This window comes from Bos taurus, chromosome 14, assembly GCF_002263795.3.
Source record: "Bos taurus isolate L1 Dominette 01449 registration number 42190680 breed Hereford chromosome 14, ARS-UCD2.0, whole genome shotgun sequence".
NCBI classification, from domain to species: domain Eukaryota; kingdom Metazoa; phylum Chordata; class Mammalia; order Artiodactyla; family Bovidae; genus Bos; species Bos taurus.
The window spans coordinates 81,353,788-81,371,513 of NC_037341.1; the positions used below are offsets into that span (position 1 = coordinate 81,353,788).

The following is a 17,726-nucleotide window of genomic DNA, read 5'->3' on the forward strand; positions in this document are numbered from 1 at the left end:
GAAGGAATGATGCTAAAGCTGAAAACTCCAGTACTTTGGCCAGCTCATGCGAAGAGTTGACTCATTGTAAAAGACTCTAATGCTGGGAGGGATTGGGGGCAAGAGGAGAAGGGGACGACAGAGGATGAGATGGCTGGATGGCATCACCGACTCGATGGACATGAGTCTGAGTGAACTCTGGGAGTTGGTGATGGACAGGGAGGCCTGGCGTGCTGCGATTCACAGGGTCGCAAAGAGTCGGACACGACTGAGCGACTGATCTGATCTGATCTGCATGTGTTAATGAAAGTGTAAATAAAATTTCTGGCAGCATCTGCTTCCTTCCTCTTGAGCTCTGCGTCTCAGTGTCCAGGGCATCTCATGGGAGAGGCTGTGTTGACTGAGGAGCACCCAGGGCCAGGCATCCAGCCCGAGCCACCGTCTTCATGTATTTGCACTACTGTTCCCAACCAAGACTGACGGAAGAACTGCCCAGCTGAGCCCCAAGCAATCCACGGAGCTCTAAGATACGATTAAGTGCTGGTTTCTTAAAAAATCATTTTATTGAAGTGTAGTTGATTTGCAGTGTTGTGTTACTGTCTGGCATCCAGCAGAGTGAATTGGTTATACATATACATACATACTAATATGTGTGTGTGTGTGTGTGTGTGTGTGTACATGTGTGTATTCACATACAGGTATGTGTGCTGCGTATCTGTATCTGCTGACCCTGAAGTCCCAACCTGTCCCTTCCACACACCTTCCTCCTTGACACCCGAGAGTCTCTTCTGTCTCTGTGAGTCCGTTTCTATTTCACAAATAAGTTCCTTTGCGTCATAGAGTCTTCGTATAAGGATATCATATGGTATTTGTCTTTCTCTTTCTGACTTTCTTCGCTTAGTTTGATAATCTCTAAGTCTGACCATGTTGCTTCAGATGTTACTCCATTCTTTTTTATGGCTGAGTAGTATTCCATTGTATATATGTACCATATCTTCTGTGTCTATTCATCTGTCAGTGGACATTTAGGTTCTATCCAAGTGTTGGTTATTGTAAATAGTGCTTCTGTGAATGTGGGATGCATGTATCTTTTTGAATTAGAATTTTGTGTGGATGTATGCCCAGGAGTGGGATTGCTGAATCTTAATGGCTTCTCTGGTGCCTCAGCTGGTAAAGACCTGCAACACGGGAGACCTGGGTTTGATCCCTGGATTGGGAAGATCCCCTGGAGAAGGGAAAGGCTACCCACTCCAGTATTCTGGCCTGGAGAATTCTGTGGACTGTATAGTCCATGGGGTCGCAGAGTCAGACACGACTGAGTGGCTTTCACTTTCATGGCAACTATATTTTTAGTTTTTTGAGGAACTCCCACACTGTTTTCCAAACTGACTACACCAGTTTACCTTCCCATAAGTGGTGGTTTTAAGTCACCAAGCTTTGGGGAAGCTTGTTGCATAGCAAGAGATCGTTGGACCAAGTAGTGAGTCAAATTATTGTTTTAACACCATGACTACATGTTGATACTAAAATCAAATCCCCAGCAAGGCTTTGTGGTAAAGAGAAGAATCTAGGCAGGAATAGCACTTGATTCTAAGGGGAAGTGAAGTCAGAAGGCCTTCAGGGTTGCGGGGCATGTTTTAAATAGCAGGTGAGCCCAGCCAGGAAGGCTTGCCAACTAGTCTCTTTGCTGAAGCTCACGTTGGCAGTGGCAGCTCACCAGCCATTTGTCCAGCGGCCACCAGCTACTCAGCAGGAGCCCTGGAGGGCTGGCAGGTCATGTCTCTGGTTACATGAAGTGACCCAGACAACCCCCTGTCCAGCTGTCCTCGCCACACCCCGAAAGGAAAGTTGCTGAGCTGGAAGGGATGGTGTGGTTGGACAGCAGGTGAAGGCTGGGCGTCCGTGTCTGTATGTTAAATGGAGGGTGTCACTCAGGAAGGAACTTCTGACTCACCACATCTCCACATGGGGCCATTCTAAGGGTAGCTTCCCCCACCCTTTTTTTGGCTGCCCTGTGGTGTGAGGGGTCTTGGTTTCTGAATCAGGGGTCGATCCCACGCCCCCTGCAGTGAAAGGATGGCGTCCAGTTCCCTGGGCAGCCAGGGAGGTCTGAGGGGGCTGACTGTTACATATTCCCAGGCAATGATCTGTCGCAGGGGCATGCAGAGAAATGAGTTTCATGTATTCATCCAGCAAACACTTCTTAGGACCTGTGGTACTAGGAAATGGCTGTCCACCCAGAGACAAGGAGCCTGGTCTCAAAAAGCTCCTAGTTAAGTGAGCTGGTCGTGCCCGCAGGGATCTGAGAAGGCCTTGCAGGGAGCCCTTAAAAGTGGCACCTGGTCCAGATTTGTGGGACGGGAGATTTCCTAGAGGAATAAAGTCTGAAACTGGGAAACCAAGGAGGCTAGTTCCTCCTCTTCGCTCTTCCTCATTTGGGACCGAAGAAACGGAAGGCATCACGCTACGCTTTACCTCGGCGCTTTGTTTTCCAGACTCCCATTACCGATTCGGGCTCCCAGGTCTAACGCCGTGTGGCGGAACTTCTGCAGTTTATTTCCAGGACCTTCTGGGATCATTCACTGCCCTTTCACGACTCTCCAACTCATATGACACGTCTCTCTTTGTGGGTTTCACATCTTTTTTGCCATTACCCCTGATAGGAGGTGGCTCAGTGGTAAAGAGTCTGCCTGCAGTGCAGGAAACGTGGCTTTGATCCCTGGGTGGGCAAAATCCCCTGGAGAAGGAAATGGAAACCCACTCTCGTATGTGTGGCTGGAAAATCCCATGGACAGAGGAGCCTGGCAGGCGACAGTTTGGGGTTGCAAAAGGCTCGGACACAACTTAGCGTCTAAGCAGCAACTAAACAGCATTGATAGGAATATATTCTAGTTATCTATGCCGACAAAACAGATCACCTCCTAACCGAGTGGTGTGAAACAACAGGTGATGTGTCATTTCTTCTGATTCTGTGGGTCTTAGGGCCATTGCTATGCTGGTGTCCCTCCGGGCTCGTTCGTTTTTGGGGGATCAGCTGAGCTGGAATACCCAGGGCGGCCTCCTCCTCACGTCTGAAGAGATGCTGGCTGCTGCCCGGGCCTTGTGGGCTCTCCACCGCCAGTAGGCTGCACCTGCTTCCTTACCCGGCAGCCTCGGTGTGGCATTCCGAGGGGTGAAAGTGCACGTTGCACGGCCTCCGAAAGCCTTGCCTTGGAAGACAGTAATGCTGCTTCTGCTTCATCTAGTGCTGCTCACAAAGGCAGCCCAGGGTCAAGGGAAGGGGCAGTAGACTCAGCCTCTTGATGCGAGGAGCTGTCATGGCCGTCTCCTGTGAAGTGTCTTCAGGATTCTGCCCCTCGTGTTGATTGTATGTGGCGGTTGTCCCTTCCTCTAAGAAGGGCCTGGTCATGATTATGGGATTCGCTGGTGGCTCAGATGGTAGTGAGTCTGCCCGCAATGCAGAAGACCCAAGTGGGATCCCTGGGTGGGGAAGATGCCCTGCAGAAGGACATGGCAGCCCACTCCAGTATTATATGAAACACGATTCTTACAGCTCATATGTGCTCAGCTGCTCTCGCCCTCTGAGAGCAACCTCATAGCTATTTCTAGGCTGGATTGAAATACTGAAGAGGGTTGACTTGGGAAGATATCTAGATAATATTCTTTTCTGCAAATTTAATTTTTTTACTGAAGTGTGACTACAATGTTATATTGTACTTACTGCAAATTAGTATTGTATTGTAATTTTTCTTGAAGATAATTTGCAATGTTCTGTTGGTTTCAAGTCAACAACAAAGTGATTCGGTTGTGCCTGCATACACGCTCTTCTCCGGTCTCCTTTCCAGTGTGGTCATCACACGATGTTGCGTGCACTTCCCTGTGCTACCCGTAGGTCCTCGTCCTCTCCTTGTTTGTGTATAGTAGTATGTACTGATCCTAAATTAACCCTGATTAGTCTCTGCCAATAAGATTTTTTTAAAAGGCCTTCTGAATAAGGTTTTTAATGAGTTCCGTTATATGCTAGTACACTTTGTGTGTGTGAGTGCTCAGTTGCTTCGGTCATGCTGCAATCTCTGTGACCCTATGGACCGTAGCCCGCCAGGCTCCTCTGTCCTTGGCGTTCGCCAGGCAAGAGCACTGCAGTGTGCTGCCACGCCCTCCTCCCAGGTCCTTCCCAACCAGGGCTTGAGCCCAGGTCTCATCTCTCTTGCATTGGCAGGCGGGTTGTTTGCCACGAGCACCCCGGGAGGCCCAACAGCTTGTATAAATACTCGTGATTGCTTCATGGCCTTCTGGCTAAGATCCAGTATGGTATCTATTCTTCCAGCGTATTGAAAAGCAGAGACATTGCTTTGCAGACAAAGGCACATCTAGTCAAGGCTATGGTTTTTCCAGTGGTCATGTATGGTCGTGAGAGTCAGACTATAAAGAAAGCTGAGCGCTGAAGAATTGACACTTTTGAACTGTGGTGTTGGAGAAGACTCTTGAGAGTCCCCTGGACTGCAAGGAGATCCGACCAGTCCATTCTGAAGGAGATCAGTCCTGGGTGTTCATTGGAAGGACTGATGCGGAAGCTGAAAGTCCAATACTTTGGCCACTTGATGCGAAGAGTTGACTCACTGGAAAAGACCGTGATGCTGGGAAGGACTGGGGGCAGGAGGAGAAGGTAACAACAGAGGATGAGATAGTTGGATGGCATCACCCACTCTATGGACATGAGTTTGGGTAAACTCTGGGAGTTGATGATGGACAGGGAGGCCTGGCGTGGTGCAGTTCATGGGGTCACAAAGAATCAGACACGACTGAGCGACTGAACTGAACTCTTAAATATAAACGCATACACTGTGTACTTAGAACTTTTTTTTAACAGAAATTTTTAATGACAGCAATCCAGTGAAGACAATAGCACGTGTATTATTTTCCTCATTTATTATGAGTTTGGGGACACTGGTGCAGTTAAAAAAAAAAGAAAGAAACCCATGTCATTAGCTTGTGGCAGAGCTGTGTCTGAGTCCCGTTCTCTTACTTCCTAAAGCTGTGGCCCTCTCATGGAGTCCAGTAGAACTCTGAAGGTTCTGGGAAGAGAGGCGATGACTCAGAGGAGTCCCCAGCACTGCTGGTGCAAATTCATCTTCCCTGAGGACTAGTTAAGCGTGACACTCTGTGCATACATTGTCTTTTGTATTGTTAAATTGTTTTACTCACACTCAGATGTGGTTCTCACAACAGATGGGTGAAGCTATCGTTACACTCTCGAGAGAAAGGAAGATTAAAAAAGAAAAAAGTGACTTGCTTTTCATCTCACATTTACCACGTGACCATTCTAAATAAACTTAAATCTTCAGATTCCTGGTCCTGTGTTCTTGCCACAGCAGGACTGGGCTCTAAGTCTGAAAGCTTTGAAAGTGACCATCATATGAGTGCACATCCAGATATGCAGGGTCAGTTGCCCGCCAATGATATGGTTTATACACATCGATTAAGTGCTCGTTTGCATGACCCTGAGCCGTGAATGCTGTCGTTCAGTGTCTCTCATTCGGATGAGAATTACATTTTTCTCATGGATGAGGAGGGAATTATCTTACACCGATCACTAAGATTTCCTCCCGCCCTAGAGTGAAATGATGTGTTTTGTGCTGTGTATATCATTGTTACTTTGAGAAGATTATACAGTGGAAGTGACAAACAGATTCAAGGGATCAGACCTGGTAAACAGAGTGCCTGAAGAACTATGGACAGAGGTTTGTGACATCGTACAGGAGGCAGGGATCAAGACCATCCCCAAGAAAAAGAAATGCAGAAAGGCAAAATGGTTGTCTGAGGAGGCCTTAGAACTAGCTGTGAAAAGAAGAGAAGCTAAAGGCAAAGGAGAAAAGGAAAGATATAAGCATCTGAATGCAGAGTTCCGAAGAATAGCAAGGAGAGATAAGAAAGCCTTCTTCAGCGATTGATGCAAAGAAATAGAGGAAAACAATAGAATGGAAAAGACTAGAGATCTCTTCAAGAAAATTCAAGATACCAAGGGAACATTTCATGGAAAGGTGGGCACAATAAAGGACAGAAATGGTATGGACCTAATAGAAGCCGAAGGTATTAAGAAAAGGTGGCAAGAATACCCAGAAGAACTATACAAAAAAGATTTGCATGACCCAGATAACCACAATGGTGTGATCACTCACCTACAGCCAGACATCCTGGAATGTGAAGTCAAGTGGGCCTTAGAAAGCATCACTATGAACAAAGCTAGTGGAGGTGATGGAATTCCAGTTGAGCTATTTCAAATCCTAAAAGATGATGCTGTGAAAGTGCTGCACTCAATATGCCAGCAAATCTGGAAAACTCAGCAGTGGCCACAGGACTGGAAAAAGGTCAGTTTTCATTCCAATCCCAAAGAAAGGCAATGCCAAAGAATGCTCAAACTACCACACAATTGTACTCATCTCACACGCTAGCCAAGTAATGCTCAAAATTCTCCGAGCCAGACTTCAACAGTATGTGAACCATGAACTTCCAGATGTACAAGCTGGATTTAGAAAAGGCAGAGGAACCAGAGATCAAATTGCCAACATCTGCTTGATCATGGAAAAAGCAAGAGAGTTCCAGAAAAACATCTATTTCTGCTTTATTGACTATGCCAAAGCCTTTGACTGTGTGGATCACAACAAACTGTGGAGAATTCTTCAAGAGATGGGCATACCAGACCACCTTACCTGCCTCCTGAGAAATCTGAATGCAGGTCAAGAAGCAACAGTTAGAACTGGATGTGGAACAATGGAATGTTTCCAAATTGGGAAAGGAGTACATCAAGGCTGTATATTGTCACCCTGCTTACTTAACTTATATGCAGAGTACATCATGTGAAATGCCAGGCTGGATGAAGCACAAGCTGGAATCAAGATTGCTGGGAGAAGTACCAATAACTTCAGATACGCAGATGACACCACCCTTATGACAGAAAGCGAAGAAGAACTAAACAGCCTCTTGATGAAAGTGAAAGAGGAGAGTGAAAAGGTTGGCTTAAAACTCAACATTTAGAAAACTAAGATCATGGCAAGTAGATGGAGAAATAATGGAAACAGTGACAAACTTTGTTTTCTTGGGCTCCAAAATCATTGCAGATGGTGATTGCAGTCATGAAATTAAAAGATGCTTGCTCCTTGGAAGAAAAGCTATGACCAACCTAGACAACATATTAAAAAGCAGAGACATTACTTTGCCAACAAAAGTCCATCTAGTCAAGGCTATGGTTTTTCCAGTGGTCATGTATGGATGTGAGAGCTGGACTGTAAAGAAAGCTGAGTGCATGAGAATTGATGCTTTTGAACTGTGGTATTGGAGAAGACTCTTGAGAGTTCCTTGGACTGCAAGGAGATCCAGCCAGTCCATCCTAAAGAAGATCAGTCCTGGGTGTTCATTAGAAGAACTGATGCTGAAGCTGAAACTCCAATACTTTGGCCACCTGATGCGAAGAGCCAACTCATTTGAAAAGACCCTGATGCTGGGAAAGATTGAAGGTGGGAGGAGAAGGGGATGACAGAAGATGAGATGGTTGGATGGCATCATTGACTCGATGGACGTGAGTCTGAGTAGACTCTGGGAGATGGTGATGGACAGGGAGGCCTGGCATGCTGCAGTCCGTGGGGTCACAAAGAGTTGGACTCAACATAATGACTGAACAACAGCAGAATGTTTGGACTGAAAGAAGGCCAGCCCCCTGGACGCTGGGTCAGAGGTGAGACTGTTCCGCAGGGGCGGGTCAGGGTCCTGCATGCATTAGGCTGTAGAAAGGGTTTCAGTCTCTACCCTAAATCAGTGAGAAGCCATGGCATTGTATCTTCTGCAGGGTCAGGACACTATCGGATGTGAATTTTAACTTTTTTATTTTTTAATTTTTAAAACTGTTCACTCCTGTGGCTGCCTTGCCTATCATTTGTGGCCTGTGGAGTTTGGTTCCTTGCCGGGGCTCAGACCCTGAGGGGACAGCGCTCACAGCCTCTGATGCTGTTAGAGTCAGCCGGAGGAGGTACTCACGGGGCACCCTCACGCGGATGCGGGTGAAGCCTGTGCCCAGGGGGCTGTCTGCAAGTGGAGCAAAGACAGAACCCGGGAGTGAGGAGAGCTTGGGCAAGGGGGATGAGCCATGCTGTTGGGTGAGGGAGCCCTCAAGGAGTCACTCAGGTCACTACCTCAGTTCAGGCCGCGTTAGCAAAAAACGCTCTTGACTGGATGGCTTAAATAATAAAGACCGTTCCTCACTGTCGGGAGCCTGGGAAGGTCAAGGCCAAAGTGCCGGCCCGCCTGGCACGCGCTGAGACACCTCTTTGTGCGGAGTCTTCTCACCGTGTCCTCACAGAGAGGAAGACACAGCGGTCCCTTCTCGTAGAAACAGTAATCGCAGCATGGGCCTGCAGGGGAACACATTTTGCCACCCCAAAATATTTCTTTGGTACGTGGATTATTTTGAGCTAAAAACAATCAGAGCCCAGGACTCCAGAGGAAAATTTGACCTTTGACCTAAAACAATGTAGACGGAGGACTTGCAGGAAAAGAGCGATCAACGCAGATAACCCAAGTCTGAGCTACGTGCGCAGACAGGGAGGCACCTAAGGAAGTCTGTTCAGACTCCGCTGTGTCCCGTTGTCTCTGCGTGCCACAGCAAACATTTGTTTACCAAACGGTGCTTTTTTGTCCTCGTCTGATTCCCTTTCTTCCTCTTTGAAGTCCTCAGCCACTACCCCCAACGCCCTCTTGTGACTTTGGTGCTGTTTAAGGTCAGGGTTTTGCCTGTTTGGGTGAGTTACTCAGTTTCCCTGTGTCTCTCCCCTGATACGTGTTACTTGACTTTTGTATAACTTTGTCCTGTTGATCCGTCTCATGGCAGTTTAATTCATAGACCAGCCAGAAGAACCTACAAGGGTATAGGAAAATTTCTTCCTAACAGAGCTCCCTACTCATGAAATAATCGCGTCCCCGAATCCCCGTCTCTAAATTGTACCACTATGTCATTAGTGTTTCAATATATATGAAATTTGGGAAGAGACAAGCATTAAGTCCATAGCAGGTAATCCAAAGATTTAGGAAAAGGAATCATGCCCCTAGGAAAGAAATATGAAACTTTTTTTAGAAAGGATGAAATTTGGTTAGTAACTCCCTTTCAAGAAGGCTAAGCTGAATACCGAGCTTCCCAGGGAGCACAGAGGTAAAGGATTCACCAGTCATTACTGGAGACTCAGGAGATGCGGGTTCAACCCCTGGGTCAGGATGTTCCCTGGAGAAGGAAATGGAAGCCTCCCCAATATTCTTGCCTGGAAAATCCCATGGACAGAGGAGCCTGGCAGGCTACAGTCCATGGGGTCACAAAGAGTCAGACACGGCTGAGCGGCTGACCACACACACACACACACTGACTGCAGTCTGTAAAGCTCGAGTTTGGGATTGCACTTTCAGCGTTCTTACCAGTCACCTGGAAAAGATGCCCTCGTTCCCTTCGGAAGCAGCTCCTTGTCTTGACAGCTGCATTTGGGGCAGCACACGGCAGCCACGTCTGTCTGTCTGAGAGCCTCACTGGGATGCTTCATGGAGGCTTGCGATGTGGGATTTCAGTTGAGTGATTTTCCTTTTGTGTAGGTTTCTTTTTCTTTTTTAAATTGAACTGTAGTTGATTTACAATATTATATTAGTTTTAGGTATACACCATAGTGATTCCAAATTTTCATAGATTATTCTCTGCTGGGGCTTCCCTGGTGGCTCAGCCAGTAAAGAATCCACCTGCAATGCAGAAGACGCAGATTCAGTCCCTGGGTCAGGAAGATCCTCTGGAGAAGTAAAGGGCACCCCACTCCAGTGTTCTCGCCTGGAGAATCCCATGGACTGAGGAGCCTGGCGGGCTACAGTCCGTGGGGTCACAAAGAGTAGGACACGACTGAGCGACTTCACTTCACTTTCATACTGTATTAAAGTTGTTATGAAATATTGGCCATATTCCCCTCGCAGGACCACATCTCCTTGTAGCTTGTTCATTTCACACGTGGTAGTCTGTGCCTCTTACGCCCTCCTCCCATCTCTCCCCTCTCCCCACTGGTGCGTGCAGGCTGCCTTATTTCCTTTCCTCTCCTCCGCCAGGTTGATGAGCCCTGAGAACACGCTCCTGCAGCCCCGGGAGGAGGAGGGAGTCAAGTACGAGCGCACCTTCATGGCGTCCGAGTTCCTGGACTGGCTGGTGCAGGAGGGGGAGGCCACGGCGCGGGAGGAGGCGGAGCAGCTCTGCCAGCGGCTGCTGGAGCACGGCATCATACAGCACGGTGAGCCCGCCTTCCCTGAGCCCCGACCCGTGCTCCGCATCAGACGCGCGTTCTCTCTCGCGGCTCTCTGAGCAGCTGGGCGTCTGCCTGCGCTCAGCCTAGCTGCCTCTAAGCTGGGGGTCAAGTTCACGTTTCATGCCTTCTCATTCTGGGACTCAGACCAAAGGAGCGTCCGCTCTCTGGAATATATTGTGGGTTTTTTGTTTTTTGTTTTTTTTTTTAATATATTGTTTTGATGGATGAGGCCAGAAGCTCCAGCAGGCAGGCAGATTCTTGCAGTGTCTCCAAAAATTTCTGCTTGGGTGAAATTGAACGTCACAGGTTCACATCCTACTGGCTACAGCTGGTCATTTGGTCAAGTCTGGATGGGAAGTAGATGGCCCTCACAAAGTTAGTCGAAATGGAAGAATGAAGATTTGCTGAACCGTGGTTCAAGCTGCCACGCTGAAGAAGCACCCAAAAGGCCTTCATCAAGTTTCCCTTTTTAAGGGCTGAATCATAATAATGCAATATATTCGTAGCATATTATTGAAGAATCATATTAGTTACCTATTGTGGTGTAAGGAGTTCTCTAAAACTTAATGCTATAAAATAATAGTGTTTATTATCTGGTACAGTTTCTGTGGGTGGGCAGTCTGGAGAGGCATAGCAGGTGGTTTGGCTTGGTGGTCTCTTACCAAGAGTTAGAGTCGAGACGTTGTCCAGGGTGACAGTCATCAGAAGCCCTGACGGTCCAGAGGGTCTCCTTCACAGTGGCTCGCTTGGATGTCCACCAAGTCAATGCTGGCTGTTGGCAGGAAGCGTCTGTCCATTGCTCTATAGACTTCTTCATAAAACTGCTTGAGAATTCTCATGACGTGGCAACCAGGCCTCTTCCAAAGGGCGTGATCCAAGAGAATGTGAGACGGAAGCCACGATGGCTTTAGCAGAGCTTGGAGTCACACGGTCATTTCTTCACCACTCTATTGGTTGGCAGGTCAGTCCCCTTCGGTATGAGAGAGGACGTGTAAGGGTGTGACTGCCGGAAGCGGGGATCACTGAGCCCCCTCAGTTCTTATGAGGCTGGCCCCATGGGAACACAGGCTCTGGAATCCCAGCGCCACCTGTTACCAGCTGCTTGCCTTCTCCCATCTGTAAAATGGGCATACTTGCATGAGGTGCTTGTGGAGTAAACGGGCAGATGTAAAGTGCTTGGTTCAGTGCTCTGCTCTTAGTAAATGCTCAACCAGTTCATTTCCTTTGTGGAACATTTTCATTTATTTGTTCACTTGTCTTGCTGTGTCGGTCTTAGTTTCGGCCTGTGAGATCCTTCGTTGCGGTGCACGGACTCGCTAGTTGCGGCCCCAGGCTCCGGAGCGTGCGGGCTTCACTGCTCTGCGGCCGTGGGAGCTTGGTCCCCTGATGGAACCTGTGTCCCCTGCGCTGCAAGGCGATCCTTCACCCCTGGACCGCCGACCACCAGGGAGGTCCCTCAATCAATTTATTGATACAGCTGCATGACTGTAGGCTTGGAACAGTGAATAAAGGGCTGGAGCTAGATAAGCATTTCGGCCTAGGAGTCAGTAGGAAAGGTGATACCTGTATCATTCTTGCTATAAACTCCCCTCCCCACACTTCTGCACAGGCCTAGAATTTCTGTCCCAGGGTTAGGGAGAAAACAGTGAAATTATAGAGATGAAAGAAACTTTTGAAATTATTTGGAGCAGTGTTTTACAAACTGCAGATTGTAACCCTTTAGTGGGTTTAAAAGGGCTTCCCTGATGGCTCAGTTAGTAAAGAATCTGCCTGCAATGCAGGAGACCTGAGTTCAATCCCTGGGTTGGGAAGATCCCCCGGAGAAGGGAAAGGCTGCCCACTCCAGTATTGTGGCCTGGAGAATTCCATGGCCTGTATAATTCATGGGGTCAAAAACAGTTGGACATGACTGAATGACTTTTGCTTCAGTGGGTTTAAATATTTAAAATATTTAAATTAAAATATTAAGAAAAATTTTAGCACAGGGAACTGTATTTAATATCCTGCGATAAACCTTAATGCAAAAGAATATGAAAAAGAATGTGTGTATAACTAAGTCACTTTATAGCAGAAATTAATGGACCATTGTAAATCAACCGTACTTGAATAAAATTTTTTTAAAAAGGAACCACTAAAAACAAAATTTTCTTTTCAATAGACTAGATTGGACTCTCGAGGTATGGTCCATGGATCCTCAGGGTCATCTGGGAATGCGGCAGAAACGCAGAATCTCTGTTCCTACCCAAGTCCCACTGAATCAGCTCTACATTTTAGCATAATCTCGAGTGATTCAAGTGCGCTTTAAAGGCTGAGATGCAGTGGATTGGATTTCACTAGAATACATCATTTCAGAGCACATTTTATACAGTAATGTCAAGGGTTGCTTGGCAAAACGTTTATTCCAGTTAGAAATACACTGTATAAATAAACATATGGCCGTGGTCATGTGTGCAGTGATTGGGAACAGAAAAGCTGTTACTGTGCATTGGGTTCAAATACTTTGGAAACCACTGATCTGGAAGCATTAGTTTGAAAGGCACTCAAGCCTCTCAGTGGGTTTGGGGTGTTTTCTCCTTTCTCATGTTGCCACAATCGCACTCACAACAGTTTAATGGATGGTCTAATGTGTCTACGACTGGGCTGTTGATTGAGGTTTGAAAGGTGAATAGAATTGTAAAATGCCGTGTGGTCCCTGGCCTTAAGCAGCTTATAGTCTTGTAGGGATTAGAAAATGGATATAGAAGCAGTTAGAGAGCAATCGAAGATGTACGATATATTTTATTTGTTTATTTAATTTATATCGTGTGCCAGATACTTTTCTAGTGATTTTGCACATTAACTTTTTGAAACCTCTTAAACTTTTGGAGGCAGATATATATATATAATTTTTTTTTTCGTGTCAAATGGCATGTGGGATCTTAGTTCCCCTACCAGGGATTGAACCTGTGCCCCCTAAAAGTCTCTTAGTCATGTCTGACTCTTTGCGACTCCATGGAATTCTCCAGGCCAGAATACTGGAGTGGGTAGCCTTTCCCTTCTGCAGGGGATCTGCCCAACCCGGGGAAGTCCTGAGGCAGATATTCTATAAAGTTGGCCCAGAAGTTCTCTGGGGTCTCCTCATTGCGTCGTGTGGACAAGCCCAAAGGCGCGTCTTGGCCAGCCCAGTAGCTGCTGTTCTTGCTTGTGCTTGGCCGTGTCCACCCCGTGCAACCCCGTGGACTGGGGCCCGCCAGGCTCCTCTGTCCATGGGATTCTCCAGGCAAGAACACTGGGGTGGGTTGCCGTTTCCTCCTCCAGGGGATCTTCCCAACCCAGGGATCAAACCCATGTCTCCTGTGTCTCCTTGCGTTGCAGGCGGGTTCTTCACCACCGAACCACCTGGGAAGCCATGTTGCTGCTAAATGTATCTTATTACAGTAAGAACAACTAACGTGAGATCAACCCTCTTAACACATTTTTAAGTGAACAAATTAGTATCATTAACCGTCGGGCAGGTAGTTTTATTATCTCCATTTAACAAATAAGGAAGCCAAAGCATCAGTAGGTTATTTTTCTGAGGCCACTTGGGTAGTAACGTCCAAGTGGGTATTATGGCTAGTATGTGTGAACTCAGAATTGATTGGAGTGACTGGGACCTTCCATTGGTAAAAAATCCCCTTTGGGTTGGAGTTAGTACTGTCATTTTTGCTCCAGACAGAAAACTTGGTGATAGCAAGTTCTAGAGAAAACCAGCTTTCTATGCTACCCTTTGCTGACTGACGCTATACCCCTCGACTTCAGAGAGAAGACAGAGGATGCCACAGATTGTTTCCAAACGATTTCCAAAGAGTCAGTAATTACACCTCAATTACAGTGTAATTCTGTAATGCTGTAAATGTGAATGCTGCAGTGTTGTGACATAAAGGATAAAATAGGGTATTATTGATTTGTTTCCCATGGTTTTAGTAGGATTGAATATCTCTATATAGAGCAGTCAGAGTTTCCAAGGGAGTTCCCGTTTCTCAGCCCAGCAATTCATTTCTAGATCACAGATTCTAACTTTAAATTATGAAAATTTGACAACCACATATGTGTATGTTAGAGTTAATGATATACCAGTGAGTGTTTTAAGCAAAGCTCTGAATTGTTCAGCTAATAATTAGTTTCACTGGTTAAACATTAAAGAGAGTCAACCTTTAGGCTTTGAGCAAAAGATTTCTGGATAAAAGTGGTTCCCTAGCTTAAAACCAGTACGCGTAAAAATCAGGCCCACTTATGAAATCCTGACCAGCTTGATTTATGAATGGTGCTCTATAATCAAGACAGGATTTGTTAGCTGAGTAATTAACTTGCATGCAAATGTATATGAATGTGTGTATATATAAATATTCCTGCATGTTCACATGTACGTAAGTATACACCTGTATGAATGTTGATTAGTATGTACATATTTATCTAGCTTTTTCATTTATTGAGGTTTACTACGTACCAGGCACTGGACTAACCACTTTATAAATTTTAATGTATAAATACATTGTGTATTTAATATTTACATGCTTCACATATGTGGCATATATTGTATATATAATCTCATTAAACCCTTGCAGCAGTTCTATTATATTGGTATTACGATTATTATTATAGTCTTACAGTGAAGAAATCTAGAATTCAAAGCTTTAAGATATTTTTCCAAGGTTGCATAGCTAACCAATAGCTACTAATCGTTGTGCCTTAGAAAGGAGTTTCCCTTTGTCCAGGATGTATGGATTGAAGTCGGGAGGAGGAGGGGACAACAGAGGATGAGATGGCTGGATGGCATCACCGGCTCGATGGACGTGAGTCTGAGTGAACTCCGGGAGTTGGTAATGGACAGGGAGGCCTGGCTTGCTGCAGTCCATGGGGTCTCAAAGAGTCGGACACGACGGAGCGACTGAACACCGACCTGGACATATGGGATTGGGTGTGGCTGGCTGACACTGTGGAATGAACTCGGTCTTTGGAGAGAGCAGACAGCATTTATATCCGACTCCTTCACTTACTGAGTGACCCTGTCCACATCTCAGCCCTTCCATTCCGCAGGTTGTGAAGTTTATGAAACTGGAGTCATGTTATATACCTTTGAGAGTGTTGGTTGGTTGGTTGGCTGGAGTTTCGGGTTTGTTTTTTGAAATCCTAGGACTACCCACATGTACTAGAAAGACTCCACATACGACAGGACTTCCGGCTCAGATTTTTTATGGTGAGATGACGCAGAGAAGGCTCAGCAAGGGGAGAAGACGTCCTGGGTGTTGTCTGCAGAAATCTGGGGGCAGCGTCCTCGGCTCTGCCTCCCGCCTCCAGCGGGGACGTGCAGTAGCAGGCGCAGAGCGTCTCTGCCCAGGGAAGCCCGCTTGAAACTCAGAAGGCAAGGTTTTCTCGGTGGCTGCTCACAGGGGCATAGACCTTACCTGCCTGGGCAGCCTCCTGCCGGCCTTCCAGACGCTCAGCAGGGAAGCGCGTGTTCTCCATTAGTCACAGTGTGCAAACAACCTAGTCAGGCTGGTACAGCGGAATTCAGTGCCCCGGGTAAGCAAAGTGCCTTATCAGATGGTCACTTACGGAACTTTCCAAAAGTCCAGTTCCCAGAAGCCAGGGTGGACCAGCCCCACAAACAGGCCTTTCTGTCTCAGGGCTGCTACGGTAACTCTCTCCTGCACAGAGCTGCTGGGAGAATTAAACGATAGTGGTGGCCAAAAGCTTTTAGCAGAGGCTACCTGTTATGCCTCTCAATTGCAAGCTATTGTGCTCGATCTGATCATTTCTAAATAACTGTTAAAATGTACGGAGTCCCTCCTATATGCCAGACACTGTTCCACTCACTGTCTTCATTTACTCATTTACCCCTTTAAATAATTCTATGAGTTAGTTATCATCATAATTCTCATTTTTAAAATAAGGTTAAGTAACTTGCTGAAAACAAGAGCTAGGAAAATGATGGACTCAAGATTCAGATCAAAGTAATCTAGATGGCTGTTAATCACTAAAGAAGATTGGGTGCTAATTATAAGATTCACTAGAGGAGGAAAAAAATTCTCAACTTTTATTGCATCAGCTCACACAGCCTGTCAGATATTGCAACTGTAATCATTGTTAGCTCATAAAATAGTTATGATTACACGATTCCCTTTTTCACACAATGACCAAGCACCTTGAGATTTTTGTGTGACCTTTGCAAACATGATGAATACATTTTTTACTCCCATAAATACCTCCCTCAACTGCTTGAGCTGCTCTCCAGCTATCTTGTCCTTGCGTGGAGGACGGTAGACAGCAGTCACGTGGGTAAATGGCTCACAGCTGCAGCCTCTGACCCTGGATAATCAGGCTACCGAGACTGTGCCCAGGCGTATAATTTCCTCTTTTAAAGACTTAGTCAGAGCACTTTAACAATTTCAACACTTTATCAAGCCCCTTTCTTGGTCTTTGTCTGAAAAATACATTGATATAACATTGTGCAACATGCAAAGCAGTTCTCCATGCGTTATACTTTTAATCCTCCCAGCGGCTTGAGGGTAGTTTTGGTGATCCCATTCCCCAGTGGAAACCAGTAACTGAGACATTGTCCCTGGGAGCCGTGAAGAAAGAACTTGGGGTTTTCTGCAAAGGAAGCTAGCTGCCAGGTCCAGACAGGAATTAACCCCATCTTCTCAGTGATTAAGAACACTGATGAGTTCAGCCCAGCCTAGAATATTCTAGCCAAAAGAAAAGAGAGAGGGAGGGAAGGAAGTGTCAAAGATGGAAGAAAGAGGGGGAAGGAAAAGGGTGCTGATGACTGAGGAGGCTGAAGACAAGACAGCAACTTGCCCAAGGCCATGTGATGTTACAGGAAAAAAAGTCATTCTGACGCTTGTTTAAGTTGTAAGGAGGGTTTTATTTAAGACTGTTGCAATAGGAGCATTGCAGCGGGGGGAGGGAGACGGCTCCCGTCCAAGGACAGCAAGAGCAAGTGGGGATTTACAGCCTTGGAGCAGGGCAGGGGCACGAGCAGATGGAATATTATATGGGAGGCGCCAATGGTCGACGCCAGGGACTTGGACATCAAAGATGGAGGAGGATAAACTCAAAATAACAGGAGTGATCAGGTATCACTGTTTGGGGGATGGCAGGATTCTTTGCTAAGGCTGGGCTAGGTCGGTCAAATGCCCCCCTCTTGATCCTGGGCGATCAGGACTCTTTGACTGACAGACTCACCACGTAGGGGAGGGCATTCTTCCACAAAAAGAAAAAAAAGTTGTTTTGGAAGTTCTGTAACCGTAGGGATAGGAGCCCAGGTCGAGGGCTGGTTGAAAGGAGGGCGCGGAGGAGCGGACTGGAGCCCGGACACGCAGAGTGCCTTCGCCAGTGGCCCCGTCCTCGCCTGCCCGCCTTTCCTCTTCTTGCCACGACTCTCCTGCTCACGTTCTCTTACTTTCG

General features: G+C 46.6%; 1 protein-coding gene across 15 annotated transcripts in view; it reads left to right on the top strand.

Moving 5' to 3' along the window:
• DEPTOR (DEP domain containing MTOR interacting protein) overlaps window positions 1-17,726 on the top strand; it is a 166,463-nt gene that overhangs the window by 66,993 nt on the left and 81,744 nt on the right. For all 15 annotated transcript variants that reach the window (XR_003038042.2, XR_009490380.1, XR_009490381.1 and 12 more), the window contains exon 4: window positions 10,102-10,280. Coding sequence is in view for 7 of the 15 variants with exons in the window: in XM_025001757.2 (XP_024857525.1) it covers window positions 10,102-10,280 (179 nt within the window). In the remaining 8 variants the exon portion in view is untranslated. The remainder of the gene's footprint in view (window positions 1-10,101; window positions 10,281-17,726) is intronic.